The sequence below is a fragment of the Lathamus discolor genome, chromosome 1 (assembly GCF_037157495.1).
Source record: "Lathamus discolor isolate bLatDis1 chromosome 1, bLatDis1.hap1, whole genome shotgun sequence".
Taxonomy (NCBI): Eukaryota; Metazoa; Chordata; class Aves; order Psittaciformes; family Psittacidae; genus Lathamus; species Lathamus discolor.
This window is the reverse complement of record NC_088884.1, coordinates 136,258,538-136,274,340: the sequence shown is the minus strand read 5'-3', so window position 1 is coordinate 136,274,340 and position 15,803 is coordinate 136,258,538. Positions and strand designations below refer to the sequence as shown.

At 37.0% G+C, this 15,803-nt stretch overlaps 1 protein-coding gene across 8 annotated transcripts in view; it reads right to left on the bottom strand.

Moving 5' to 3' along the window:
• CLOCK (clock circadian regulator) overlaps positions 1-15,803 on the bottom strand; it is a 62,756-nt gene that overhangs the window by 25,250 nt on the left and 21,703 nt on the right. For 6 of the 8 annotated variants that reach the window (XM_065697082.1, XM_065697056.1, XM_065697116.1 and 3 more), the window contains exons 5-9: positions 8,729-8,839; positions 6,205-6,295; positions 5,054-5,113; positions 4,495-4,643; positions 831-922 (exon numbers count right to left, since the gene is read on the bottom strand). In XM_065697082.1, coding sequence (XP_065553154.1) covers positions 831-922; positions 4,495-4,643; positions 5,054-5,113; positions 6,205-6,251 — 348 coding nt within the window. In that variant the 5' untranslated portion in view covers positions 6,252-6,295; positions 8,729-8,839. Of the gene's footprint in view, positions 1-830; positions 923-4,494; positions 4,644-5,053; positions 5,114-6,204; positions 6,296-8,728; positions 8,840-9,164; positions 9,207-14,675; positions 15,548-15,803 lie in introns of those variants that run through there. The other 2 variants (XM_065697097.1, XM_065697107.1) reach the window with 2 other exon arrangements.

Genomic DNA, 15,803 nt, shown 5'->3' with positions numbered 1-15,803 from the left:
AGAAACAGAGCATATTAAAAATGTTCAGCTATATTCAACATGGAAAAAAATTTAGACACATTTTAAATTTTAAAAATTTAAATTTAAATTTTATATTTAAAATTGAGGATGACTCTCAATAAAAAACTTCTTAGTCTTGCTTTTACACTACAAGCATTACAATTTCCATCCTGTTCTGTTATTAAATAATCTGTGGGTTTGGAAGTAAGTCCACATACAGCTAGCCATGGTTTCCCCCATCTCCCACTCTGCCTGCCTGTTATTTTTAATTCAATCATAATTTAAAACATCAGAGAAGTCAGAAAAATGAGCTAAAGACAAAGGCAAGAAAAGATGGAAAAGCTAAAAGAGAAAACCAAGTAAAAGAGGGGGTGAAATCGACATTCCCAATCTCAAAATAAATTTGTAGCAAGATTTTACTGAGACTTGAAACCTGTGAGATACAGTTCAGACTGCTTTATCTTCTACTTAACTCAAGCTTATTTTCACTGAACATAACATAAGCATCTTTTAGCTGAATGCTACCAAACCTAAAAGCATGACAGAATTGTAATTCTAAAGAGGAAATTTTAAAGCTCACATCCTTAAAAATAATTCTTATATTGTTCCGTTTATTTGTGGACTTGCTCTGTCATCATGTTTTCTGTAATTGAACATGCAGTTAGAAGAAAAATTGTTTTGCATTACATTGCATATATAGGAATTTTAACTGTTCATGAGAACTTATAGTTACAACTAAAAAAAGTTATATCATCAAACTGAAAAATTTCATCATGGAATGACTCCCTGTGAGGAAATGTTCTACTCCCAGAAAACTAGAAATAACATACCTCTAACATTAACTGTGTGAACTCTTCATTACTAAGGAATGTCGGTTTCCAGTCCTGTCGAATCTCACTGGCATCTGACTGTGCAGTAATTTCTACAATCAAACATATATACAGTATGAGGATTCACACTTTCAAAAGCCATTATTTTCCCACTGAGCAGCATACACACAACAGGAAATAGCAGAAGGTTCTGATCTCTTTTTCATTCATTACATATAGATGTTGGTCCTTAAAAAGGAAATCAAAGTCTTCTCCCCATGTCATAATTAAATGTCTTCTCTTTCCTTCTACCAGTTTGTGCTACAGTCCTGCCAGACTTCAAGGTAATGCTGAAGTTAATAGCAATACGTAATGGATTTTGACAATGGAAAAATACTCCTTCCTCTGAGACTATAATAAAATGTTTTATTGAGCGTGTTGCTTTCAAAGATTGAGAAAGCCAAAATTCCTGATCAGTTTAAGTCATTAAAATGCCTAATCCTCAAGTATCCCGGCCAATCCTGGTCAGTCTAACCTTTGCACTAAAAATGGTCACTGTCCTTTTTATTCTTCCCCCTCTTTTGTGTAAAGAAATAACATTAAAAAAAGAGTAGGTTTTTAACAAAGGCTGTTATGAGCTGTATGACAAGACTTCACTGCAGAATTACTGTCAGATTTATACATGGAGATGAATTTGGAAGAGAGATTCCTGTAGGACTTGAGAAACACATATATTAACTTCCCATACATAGGTGAGAGAAACAATAGTTGCTAAGAAAAACCAAGTCCCAGGTACTGAAAGCTGATGCTTCCTTATCAACTGATAACTGAAACAAGAAGCGAGACCGCATAGTACTTCAGTTTTGAACAAGAGCACTACAGAAGTACAGGCTGTTAAGAACAACCTTGAACAAGTAGTCATGAATAAAGTATTTAGACAAATTGAAGGAACCAAACTATGTCTGTAAAACTTTGGATTTCTAAAGAACAAATCTGTACAAAGGCTGTAAGCACGTTTGCTAGTTCAGATGGCTCAAATAGCACAGAAAACCTGGAATTGAGTTAAATATGCAAAGGGCTGGAAGAGTTTAGAGTTTCAGTTCCCAGACTGAAGGAGAAAAACTTAATGGAAGAGCTTTAGACTAAACTAAAAGATCTGTAAACAGCAATGTCATGCAAGAAGCTGGCAAGAAGTGGAGAGCTGCAAGGAGAGAGGAAAAAACATCAACAAAGAAGATGCACCAGAATTTCCAATGATCATATCTCAAAGAAGACATAAATTGATCAGGCTTTTGCTAGCTGTTTTGAAATGTTACCACAAAGCAGAAAGAGTGGGCTGGAGAAGGATAACTTAAGTGTAACCCCAAATCTAACTTTCCAGTCAGAACAAATAGATTGAACACTGAGGGGCAAGTCAAACAACACGGAAATGACACTGAAGTAGAGGCAAAATTCAAGGAATTTAATGCATTCCGTCCACAGGACAGAGATAATCTTCACTTTAGAACTGGAAAAGTGATTCACTGGCTCACTGTGGTCCATGTAAGTTCATCTGACTTCTGTGGTAGAAAGGATTTGCACTAAATAAAAGCTAAAGTTCATACACCTTTACTAAACCATTTTGAATTCTCCTATTGGAAGTACAGGTGTTGTTTTACATTTCCCATTATCAGAACAAGTACGATACCAAAAAAACAGAGCCCAAGTAACATGGAAATAACTTGTTTTATTTGGTAACTTCAGAAAAATGCCTCAAGATCGTGGCAGAAGGTTTCATTCAAAGATCAATGGCACTGAGGTCACGTTCCTGAGCTAGCTATCAGCCAGAGGAGGATAACCAAACTTGCACAGTAAACACTAGTCTTCAAATCTTGGACCTGAAGCTACCCTGCATCAGCATTGAGCATCCTCAAATGAAATTGCCAAGATCTGTAGCATTCATCTGTATATCAGTCTACTAGCACTAATTATAAGCAGCTAAATTTTTCCGTATTTAATAATTTTCAAAAATGCCCTGTTTATGAATTCAAAGGAATTGGCAGTATTAGCCAAGGAGAAGCTCTCAGTAATATAATTTCAGTGTGCTTAGCCTGCTGTTTTCTCCCAAGGAGAAACAGAATCCACACTGGCCAATAACCTGCTCAGATGGTTCATCTGGAGCCATCTCCAGACTACCAAGCGTGGCCAATGTGGAAATGGTCCAGAAAGAACTGGAAGCAATGCAGTTAATCAAAACCTGGTGGCTGAACAGAGTAGGATTTTCAACAAAAATAGCTAATCAGTACTGAAAAATTAATTTATTACTAGGGTCACTCTGCTTTACTGTAACAGATTTAAGAACCTCAGAAGGCAAAATATGCTTCTGACCTTGCCAATATTCTGTCCAAAGCATTTTAATGTGAACCAGTGGAGAGCAATGCTAGTAAGCACCTGCAGCCAGAGCTTTAGAGACCTTAATATAATATGTGGAGTCACACAAAGCTGCACTCTGTCCCACCAGGTGAAGGACAAAAGTGCCATGCCCCAACAGGCATCTCCAGAGCTGTTTTGTACCCCTTTAACCTAAAAACATTAAAATAATGATTAAAAAAATTATATTAGAAAGCACTTTGAATAAAAAAAATATGACTGGTGCTGGCTGACATGTGTTCATTCTACACTATTTTATGACAGGAATCATCAATACAAGAAAAAGTGATTTTGAAACAGAACCGATTTTCACAAAGGCCCTTTGAACCTACAGAACTTTTACAGAAAAGGAGCCTTCACACTGCTTTTATTTTTGTTATGAGACAAACATGTCTTAGAGAATTAAAACAGCATTATCAATATTTAATTGGCAAAAAAATCCTAAACCTTTCAAATCTCACACAAATTATTCCTCCCTCTCTTTCTATTTTAATTGTTATGTTTACCCTTCTAGTGGCACTATTCAGGACACATTTTATGCTACTTGAACCATAACACTAATGGAAGACGTATACTAAAGAATGGAAAAATATTTATTGCACCTTAATTGACACGCATACTGTCGATAAATACATACCTATTCATCCACTTAATTACTTCCTTTATTTATAACATTATACCTGCTTCCTTTGTCACTACTGCTTTCTTGAGAGTATGCATGCTCAGAAATTACTCAGGCAAATGGGTAAAGTTCATTTTCTTGATTTTTTGATGCCGTTTACGCAACCACAAGATGCCATATAAAGAACGAGTGTAGGAGCAGGAACAGGGATTTTTTTAATATACATAAATACCAAACCAATCCTATCTAAATATCAAAACAAGTACTTCCAGCAAGTACTTCCACTGAAATGGATCAGCAGTATTCCTGTGAAGAAAAACTTTGACAACTTGTGCCTTATGAAGCAATTATATTCTAAAGGTCTCCATCTGTCCAGAACAAAAACCTTCAACGTTATTTCAAAAAATAAATGCTTCTATTTATGAAACATACTTCTTTGACAACTATGGGACAAGAAAAAATAAAATTAGCCAAAACATAGTTGTATCTCTGCTACCTAGATTATGAGCTTAAGAATATCACCCTTGAGAAGCTCTTTACTTTTTTCTTTTTGATGATTTCCTTAAAGGAACTGCAAAATTGTGAATGTTCTATGTACTGAGTATTAAAAAAATAAAAATTTACAAATATTTCATTATTATTACAAATAATTACCTTTGTGCTTCCGTAAAAAGTCAATGCTCTTCTGCAGTACAGTGGATTTATCCATCTTCCGAGCATTACCTGGAAGCATGGAACCCAGCTCTTTGATAAGTACATTAAACTGATCTCGACGTTTCTTTTCAGACTTGTTCCTAGACACTCTGAAAAGCAAAACAGAAAATAGTTTATAACAACTATGAAGCTTTCTTATAATAAGCTCCATATTACTGCCAGGTTCTTGATGCAAACAGCCCCTTAAAAATTTCTGCTGTGAGAACTGTCACAAAAACACCCACTCTGTATCTCAGGCACCATTTCTGCAGAGTGGCTTCCTCCTTCTCATAGAGGTTTGCAGCTAAGCCTTTGGAATAAAGCACCCTATTCTAAAAATACAAATCACTGAACCACAGAGATAACATACAGCGTATCTGAATAACAACAGTTAAAGAAATGCTGTTGAATAACATGGTTATTTATAAAAGAATTACATTTTTACTGTTTAGAAATCACCCTGGTAAGTTCAAGTGTAAGTATATGATATTTCTTAGCTTTAAATAACTTTAAATCTTACCTTTTTGCTTTATCTTTGTCATCTTCTTCCACCAGCCCATCAAAAATGCTTCCATCATTTCTGAAAGAAACAAAAAGAAATAAACGCTTTTATCGTTATTTATCTTGACTGGGTTTAACTTTCTGTAAATATGATGCAAGTTTAATTTCCTGAAGTCTCAAAAATGGAACTACACAGAATACTAAGGACAGATGCACACCTAAACTGCTAAGAAAGTCTAGCTCAAGGAACCCAGTAGAAAACGTCTCAACTATTACTTTTCCCTTGATATAGCTGAGTGAGTCACTATCATCTGCAGCATCACTAATTGTTTAAATGTACTTGTTATCCTTAATCAAATATTTAATTACTAAAAAGAAAAATACAAGTAAACATTAATGATCAGCTCAACTTGTTCCATGACTGAAAACAAGTAATACATTAAGATTCATCTCAAACAATAACAATCACTATTTCCAATGACTACAAAACAACACGTCTAACAACTATCAAAATAGCTTTGTCAAAAACACCCACTCTATCTTTTGCATAAATTAATATTCTTTAGATATTAACTGTAATAAAAAGGTTATTAAAGAAAGCATTGAAGAGTAATTTCCCCAAAACTCTCAGTATTACTGTCCTGTGCTCAGCAGCAGCAGTCATTTTTTCTCCTTCTTAGCAGCTGGTGCAGTGCTGTGTTTTGACTTTCAGCCTGGGAACAGCACTGGTAACATTGATGTTTTTAGTTACTGCTCAGATGTTTAGTCTGACCAAGGACTCGTGCTCTGCCCAGGAGGGGAAGCCGGGAGGAAGCAGAGACAGGACAGCTGACCCAAACTAGTCAAAGAGGTATTCCATACCACAGCACGTCATGTGGGGGATGTAACCGGGAGTTACCCGAAGGGCTGGCTCACTGCTCACTCGGGCTACATGTCAACAGGTGGTATTGTATTCTCTTCCCTTGTTATTTCCCTTATCATTATTTTTACTGGTGGTAGCAGCAGTGGTTTCTGTTATACCTCAGTTACGGGACTGTTCTTATCTCAGCTCATGGGAGTCACATTCTTTCGATTCTCCTTGGTGGGGGAGAAGGGGCAGGGAGTGAGCAAGAGGGCTGTGTGGTTCTGATTTACAGCCTGGGCTTAAACCACAACAATTTATTAACATACCTGTCTGCAATGGAGCTCATTTTATGGGTGCTTATGGTAAAAAACATAACATAAAACACTTTAGTCTTGTGGTAGACATTTGTACGTTTGCCTATAAGAGAAGAAAAAAATATCAAGCTATGACTCTGGAGGAACAAACATGTTCTTCATTAGAGCATACTGATGTTTTCATTTGCTGTATAAGCTGCTCTTACCCTCTCTTCCAACCTTCTGCTCTGCCTTCCTACCTTCTCTAAAGTAGTCTCCATTACCAACATAACCTGGACTTTGATATCTCGTTTTACATGACAGAGAGTCCAAGAGAACATTGTTTTATTAGATACCACAATAAATAAGTCTGGACTAAACCAATACAAATCTTTTTCAGGCTCTGAATTCAGATACAACTTTTCATTTTATTTTAACTTTTACCTAAAAGAATGTCATAATGTTGAAGATTGAACAGATGTAAAATATGCTCCTCAGTAGTAACACATTTTATTTAGACACTGTGCAAACAGAAAGCATCTGGGATATAGTATTTTACAGCTATAATTTATTACTTTTTATTTTTCTTGAGCACACTGCTATAATAGACATTTGAAATCAACACTAGATTGAGATTTCCATTGTGTGAGAAAGTTAGGTAGCCTGGCCATTTCTTAGAGCAGTCACTTATTCACTATAAAGTTTCAGCAGGAAGTTTTTGGTTTTCCAGCTGTACATACTATTTTGAATAAAGAACGTGAATGAACTTTCCATAGTGAAAGGAGGAGTATAAAATTAAACTAAGTATTTAATTCAACAAGTACCTACTTTTAGGTACCCCAAAATTAGAGAGGTTACAGAAAGGCTAGAAGTCAAATATAAACCAACACAATTAACCCCTTTTCTTTGGTATAGAAAAGTCAGTTGTCAGAGGCTGCTCAAATGGAGCAGTAAGATCGTTGTCAGTGATTAAAGAACAACCGCAAGCAGCAAGCTTTATACGAGCTGAACATGTACATCTTTGGGAATTTTTACTATGTTACAAACCTAGTAGTAAAAAGGCATTGCACTTATTTCAAAGGAGGTGGTTTTAGTCACTTTAGTGACTCACAGTTTCTGAGAAGGAAAGATCTGTTTGTTTCTGAGAGTGCCAAATCCAGCGGAACTTGCAGTGTTAACACAAGGAATGTGGCAGCAACTCCATGACCCAGACAGTCTGCAAAATGTTCCAGGAAAATCTTACCCGATTTTTTTAACGTATGGGGAAACTGAGGACAAAAGCTTATGTTTCAACCAAACTGTCTCAGTCTACAACAGTCACACACTCTGCAGGTTTGCTTCACGAGACGAGTATTTTTCCCCACAAAGTTTCATAACTTGAGTGCAGCAGAAAATTAAATGGAAGAGCCGTGCTGCAGCATAATCTCTCTGCAAAGTGCATTACAAGGTGTGCATGAGGTTTTGCCCAAATGCTCCATGAGACATCTTACCCATTTTAATTAATATAACCCAGCTCTGCCTTGCCTTTTTTCTTCAAACTATAATGCTCTGAAGAAACATTGGAAGCAAACTGTTCTTTCATTCCAATTCTTCAAATTAACAATTGCACTGGCCATACTGACAAATTAAACCCCCCAAATTAGTTGGCAAAGTTTTATGAAGTAGTGGAGTTGCACTATTTGAAAATCAGCTAGAATGCACAAGGAAAATAAGTTATGAAGTGTTTGTTTGAACTTTTGTCAAAAGCACACAACAGATAGGTTAAACACCAGTAAAAGCAAACTAACGTCACTGGCATGGAGCTAAGTTTAAAATCAAGGCAACAAAAAGAAACCTGTTTTCATTTAGCTTATATAGTATGCGCTAATACAGGTATGCACTAATTACACTTTTAGAACCTGTTTTAATTTTTAAACAAATTGGGTACCTAACATTACAGGGATCAAGAGTAATATGAAATTCTGTAGGACAAATGATATATTGTTCCCTTAATCAGCAAAAGACACGTACAGCTAAATATAGAAAACTTTCACCGGTGACACAACCAACATCTTCATTATGCAGAATCAGAATCTAAAAGTCAGTATTTATACCCTAATAAAGCACTCAAGTTTCTAGAATTCAACAAAATGATTCACTTGTTACAGTATACGTACACATACAAAATATATATTCTATGTCAGAACTGGCAACTTTGATTTGGTATCCAAGACAAGTAGTTACAAGAACTTAAACGACTACAGGAAATGTAGCTATAGTGCATTTGTTTCTCAGTTTGCAAGGTCTGATCCTTCTGCCTTTGCATCCAAATTTGCAAGGTGCTGAACATTCTTAGCTCTTATGCATGCCAACGGATAAGACTGCAGAAATAATCCCAATGAAACCAGTGAAGGTTAAAGCAAACACTACAGAAACCAAAGACTATGTCCATTTCTAAGATTCAAATTCAATCATGTTCTAGAGAACAAAAGACATTACTTAACACTGCTTCTCAGCCTTTCAGTGTTGATAGCTGAAAGCCATAGGGACCTTATTAATTATAAGAATACAATTTTACCTTTTACACTTTAGAACTTGTTAAAGTGTGAGGTTTAGAGGTGAAACCTGGTTCCTTTGAAGCACAATATGGAGTTATCTGTTCTCCTCTTCTGCAGAAAAGCATTAAATTCTGAAGAGTAAAAAAACCCAACAAAAAACAAAACAAAAAAAGGAGAGTTTTAAAAATCAGGGAGTTCTTACAGAGAAGCAATCATTCCAACAAGAGTAATTTATAAACAGAGTATTTTGCTTATCAAAAATATTCCAAACATTTCACTATCCAAATTCAACTTGCTTTAAAGCTCTTCTCCTGACACAGCTTCGCCTCTGTTCTAAGCTACTGCTTGATGCCTATCTCCATTATTATCTTTTGAATCTACACACCATCTGCACTTGGTACCTTCGAAGTATATCTTTACACCATCATTAAACACCTTTTCTGCTGAAACTCTTACTTCGGCCTCTCCTGGCTTTCTCACTTACATCTTCTCTCTTCAAGACTCCAGAATTGCCACTCTCAGGACTCCAGAATGTGTAGAATGCTGCTGCTGGCAACTATAGCAAAGTTGCCCAGCTGCATTATTGCTACTCCCTCAGACACAGCCATTAACCCTTTCTTTCAAAACCCACTTCAAAAACACTTTCAAGAATGTATTCCAAACTTACTTCACAAATGCAGTTCTTCCACTAAAATCTCAGCATAAGTGTAAGTGATCACCAGCTTTCATTATATCATCAGATTTCATTTACAGTTTCTTCCCTTGAACCATGTTTCTTTCACATTTTTAAGTTTCATGAAATGATTTTTTCTCTCATCTTTATCCCATCTCTATCTGCCTTGCTTACTGTTCTTAAAATAAAATATATTCACCGCACAATGTACTTGTACCCCTTCTGAAAAAAAAAAATTATTTTTAAGCACATTAAACTTCAAAAGTGAAGTTTGGATCTAAAATATTAAGCCTATGGTACTCTTAAATTCATTAATGCATTGTACAGAAAACACCAGAATTAGAAATTAAATAGAAAAGTTAATTTTCTCCTCTCCCTGCACCTAATAGAGGCTCCTAAGTGGTTAAAATAGAGACGCGAATATTAACATAAAAAGTTAAAGCATAGCAAAACAATCTGCCAACAGGAGAAAAACAATTACAGCATGATTCAATGAAGCCACTCGCTCTCGTCTGGCCAAATAACCTCCTGGCCCATTGACCTACTTTTTTAGGTGCTTACAGCCTCCTCTCCTATTCTGTTTTGTTCCGTTTGACAAGTGCAAACATTACTAGCAACAAAGAGTCCCATGGAAGACTAGGTTACAGAGACTGCAACATGAAACCTGTGTTTTTAAAGTGCTTGCAGTCGAACAACTCTGCCAACTCTCAGCCAGCTCCTAACAGAGTTCTACCGAGGAAAACTTAAGACCTCATCTCTGCAGTATGTAGAGGAGTATTTTTAAAAAAGAACACGCACACTTAAGCAACACAGGACTTAAGTACAGATTTGTACTTACTTAAGTACGTATTTTATAATGTCTAAAACAGAATAAAAAATCCCTAGAGGGTTTTAATGATAATTTCAAAAGGAATTTTCAGATGGAGAAAAGGAGTATGTTTGGGTCATAAAAGAATACAAGCAAGCTTAGACTAGACCCAAAGGAAAGCTATCACAGTGGAAAAGCTTTTGTAACCAAAACCACATAGATCTCCAACTCAGTAGAAATGGCATGCATGTGAAAGCCAGCAGAAAGGTTAAGATGCCTGCAAGCCAGTATTGTCAGCCACAAGTGTTCAAAGGTCATGGGTCTGCCCCCACAATCCATGAGGTTTATTTAAACACAAAGAATTATGTGTATTTCTCTCTAAATAGTCTACATTTTGTACATACTCTGTGCATGTTTTGAACCTTCTCTGCAACTAAGGTGGCTAGAAACTTACTATCTTTAAGCAATTTGAGGTTCTCAATAAAACAACTTAGCTGCTGCCCTGGATATACAAACTCTTAACACATAACATTGCTCAACCTGTATCAAAATGACAAGAACTAGTAACACTGAAACTTATGCACTATGCTGACTTTTCACTCAAGGAGAGAGCAGGAAGTTACTGGGTGCCAAGTTATTGCTTGGCCAAAGACACAAGGCTGTGAATAAGTCATAGGGTAAAAAGCCACAATCCAACCTGAGGTAATAGTGAAAAGTTCACACAATCTGATAAAATATTCTATGTTTTAGACTGAAAGAATTTAGTAACTTCTGTCTAATGTTACCATCACTCCTGGCATGCATCTTGGCAACATTATTTCTTAGAAATAAATTCAAAGATTGAACAGTGGAATTACACTACAGTCTTGCTCATGACAGATGTTCTGTCAAGAAAGGACTGAAAAAATGGATGGACAACAGCCAGTGAGTTGCCTGTACTTAATTTTGTATATAGTCAGTGATTGAAACCCTTATGCTTCCAGCACTTCACCTTAATGTGAACATTGCTAAATACTTTAGAGGAAGAATCAATATTGCCCTTATATTGTAAAAAAAAATATTTTTATATAAATATCTTGATTTTCTAAGTACTATTTTAATTATTTTACAGATTACACCCCTCATACAGAATTAGTGTGAGGTGATGCGTATTGGCAAGACAAAAAATGTCACCTAGGAAAGATCACAGGAAAAAAAAACAGAAACGAAACAATACAGTTTTCCAGCACTACAGGTTCTTCATACAGAAACAGATTAACTTCTTTAATACAACCTGATCTCTGTGCCATAATCCTATTTTGCCAAGGGAGCAAACTAGTTATTATAATCACTGAGGATTAGCTTTAGAAAAGATCTTGTTTAAAGACTCAAAATCACGCACACCCATCTGCCCTTCCACAGCACCTGATGCCCCAGCAGAGCTCCAACCCTAGTTGCATACCACAATAAGCAAACCAAGGAGCCAAAAAATCACACTGTGAGCAAAAAGCTGAGCCAGAACCTGATTCCCAACAGAAGCACAACACCAAAAGCTCTATTTATACAGATTCTGAGGATAATTCTAAACCTTTTTGATACTCCTTTCCAGGTACAAAGAAACATTTGCTTCTGATAATGTGGATTATGAACTTCTGGGGCTTTACTCTACTAGGATATTACACCATAATGGGCAAGCAGAGGTCTATCCACTACCTTATGCCCAGAATAGTGAATCACTGTCACTCATGCATTCCATTTTGCTCTTTGCTTCAGAGGTTTTACCTCCAGTCCAACCATTTTTCTCTTTAATTTTTTCTTCTTTGGAGGAGGGGTAAAAGGGAGAAGGGGAAGAATTGGCTTTGGTTTAGTTCCACTTTAGCAACCATAAACTTCTGTAGAGAGCAAGAGATCTTTAGACAATTGAGCCATAACCTGCTCTCTAATCAGATACAGACTGGCTTAATGCAACAAGTTAACATGTTTCAATATAGTTGCTCCTTTGATTGCAATGGTACACACATCAATGGAAAGCAAATTAGGGTAATGACTGATTGATCAAAGGCTAGCTGTTAAAATACTATGTTTTTAAAAGTGACGTATGTCTCTTGCATTTTCTACCTCAGAATCGAAAAAAAGGCGTAACAAACAAAAATATCTGAAGATTGGGCTGAAAGGAATTTCAAGAAATGCTATCCAAACTCTGCAGCTGAAAAGGTTATTCTAGAAGTAGTCATATTACCACCTTTTCTCTACTATGTCAACAAAATAATTGTAATTTCGGTTTGTGCTCGTGCAGAAAAGCTGACACATCCCAGAAGTGTCTGGGTTTTTTTGCAGATAAACATGCTGTAACAGCAGGCGTACATCTTCACCTGCTTCACAGAAGAGAGCAGGAGAAGACTGCTTCTAGCACAGGCATGCACTTGATCCCAGATGGCCTTTCATTGGGAAAATTTGTGAGTGGACAGAATAGCTTACTCTGGCACAGCAGCTTGCACAGGTCCATTACTTCTGCAGTGAGTAGACAAGGACAATGTGCAATGTGAAGAAAGGGCAGCAAGACAGGTAACTGATGTGGGTTGCCATTATGAGAGTAACTCATCCAGTCCTAAGTCTGTTCCTGAGTGACTTTTGGGGAAGAGGGTAAGTCCAAGCAGTCTATAGGAGAGATGAACTGCCTGGTAGGAGGCCTGTTGTGGTAGTGGTCAGAGATATCACAGATTTAGTGAAGTTATAATGTACAAAAAGTGCATACTATTTGCTCACAGATCTACTTTTACATAGTTGAAACAAACAGCAGCAGTCGGAACAGCCTACAGATAGATCACTATGAATGGGAGCCAAGGTAGCAACCACAGAGGTAAAAAGAGGTTAAGTTCTTAGAACTGGTTACACAGATATGTGGTTGTCTACTCCCTGCAAAGGTAATGGACCTCTGCAAGCTCCTCTGACAAATATGGCTAAGTCAATGTAAATAATACCTCCACAGAAATATGGATAATGAGGATTAGAGAAAAATGCAATTCTCTCCTGCATTCTTCATGCATTAGACTCTCCAACCAACATGAGAGAACTTTGCTCTGTAACTTGGGACTGAAGGCAACTTGTAATTTCCATCTCTAGCTCATGGTTAAACACCCCTGCCCACCACTCCTCTGTTCCGGATCATTTGGGTTGACCTCTGCTTGCCCAGCTGTTCTGCTGCCACCTTTCCACTTTTCTCTAGAGTCTGCATCTCTTCCCCCACCCCACAGATGAGCACACAGCTCTCTCCCCGATACAGTGGAGCTCTCTAATTGACAGCAATGAAGACATGTGCATGAAAGCTGTAAGAAGACTGAGATTCTTTGCCTAGGCTATACTGGAGACTGGCCCATATACCCCACTGATGTGGCCTTCGACTTGCTGATTTGACTTCTTAGCTTGTCCTCAGAGTTGACTGCTCACCAGGAACTTGCTGGCAATCTGGGCCCTTGTCTGAGCCTGGCTTTTAATAATTGGTCCTTGGCTGTGGGGTGCTGAAGCACCTACCAGGCTTTTTTCCCCTCCATCCCTTTCCAGGCTGCCTGTGTTATTTTCGCCTTCTAGGATCAAAATTAATTACATCTGGAGACACCTGACATGTTGTTTACATGCCCCCTTCAAATAATTAACAAAAATCAAACCTAAGTGATTATAATACTGATATTCATAGTGCATCAGTGAACACATTTCCTGACTCAGAAAATCATAAAGGATAATAAAAAAACAGTACAAACCTAACTAAGTTTGTAAGATATATTTGAAAGACAACAGTTAATGTCCTGGCCATCAGAAATAATCACTATTCTTCTGTGTATTCTCACTTAAAGTATTTTCTCTATCCTTTGTATTCAGTTCCTTACTGGAGATCCCCTTCCTTCAAGAACAAAGCCGTAAATGTGGCAGAAATAATGCTTGTAAATCCTGTACAACTAGCCTGTACAAGAGAAAGACTGTGGCTACATGTTACAGTTCCACTTGTGCTCATTTTTATAAGGCTCCACCCTGCTTCTTGCCACTCTTCCTTGGCTCTCACTGGAGGTGGCACTCCTTCAGCTCTGGCCACACACAAACAGATTCATGAAATGATGTGTCTAAAAGAACTCACACATCGTACACTTTTAAGTGCAATCTTTATTGTCTTGTTCCTATTAGCAAGCATGGCTTCGTGTACCTTTGAAAATTGGCATAGCTGAGGAACAGCACCCCTCTAACAAAAAGGAGCAGGAACCTCTTAACTGCATCTGCCACTGCTGGATCTGTACCAGGGAACCATGGGTTAGATGTAAAAGTATACATTGTATGTGCACATTTAAAATACAATTGAGCTCATAATCAAGCCTGGTTGAAAAACACACCTACTGCCTCCTTAAACTGTGCTTAACATAAACACCCCAAAAACCAACCCCAATATTTCACAACATGGGTTTTAATCAAAAGCAGCTAACCTGTTAATGTGACAATTCAAAACTGAAAATCTTCACACCTTATAAATTTCTGCTTCCTTTAATGGGATCCTGGACAGAACCAACCTGCAGGCAGCCAGCTCAAGAACGGATCCTAAATTAACGCTCACAGTGCTGCAGAAAAAGAGGTACAGATGACGTAAAATCTGGAGAGTCTGCTATTCTCTCCCACAGGAGGCATCTAATCTTGGTATATTTTACAACGAACAAAAAATCTCCACTTCCTTCTTTCAGGCTCTTAAAAGGATATGAGAAGGTAGGCAATTGACAGGGGTTTATGAGTCCAAAAGGGGAAAAAATACCAAACACGCAAGCTCAAAGGCTGAATATTACTGATAATCCCAGAAAATTATCTGCTGCATACATACAGTTTTCTACAGAATCAAGTTACCAGACAAAAACCAGCCAAACAAAGTGTTCTTCACTTGACAATTTCTCAGTATTAACTGAAATTTAAGAAAAAAAAAACTTTAAAATAGGGTACCAAGATATCTATCCTGGAGGTAACACCACTTTGAAATGTGTCCATCTAATTGTCATCCAATTAGCAATGTGCATATTTATAAAACAGAACATTAACAATGTTAAATGCTTTCTATCAGATACACGTTAGCTTAAACAATTTGTTTAAAATGGTTTGTCACATTTTCCTCAGAGCATAAACAACACCAAGAATCCTCTTAAATCTCACCAAAGAGGAAAATTTTACTGAACGCTTTATTCCTACACTGAAAATTACATATAGGAAAATACACCAAGAAATGAGACAGATCAAAGAATTAAACACTGGTTTTCCTCCCCACCTCCAATAATAAGAGGGAAGAATGTCTAGGTATAGAAAGTACACTAATTCTTGAAAAATGTCCTGGAGAAAATTAATTATCGAATTAAACAGACATAATTATTACACGTCCAAAACAAGATAACAACAAGTAAATTTTTCTTCCATTCTATACAAAATTTCTGCTTGGTGCTGATATAAACTCATGTTTAAATTTAGAAAATGAGGCTTTACATTTATGATTACTGCAACAACACTCAGCTATCCACTACAATTAATCTTGCAGAAAACGTGAACCTACATGTTAGGTGAACACCTCGAGCGCCAGACTTTTAGAATGCAAATGTGTCTTGTGAGTTGGGGAAGG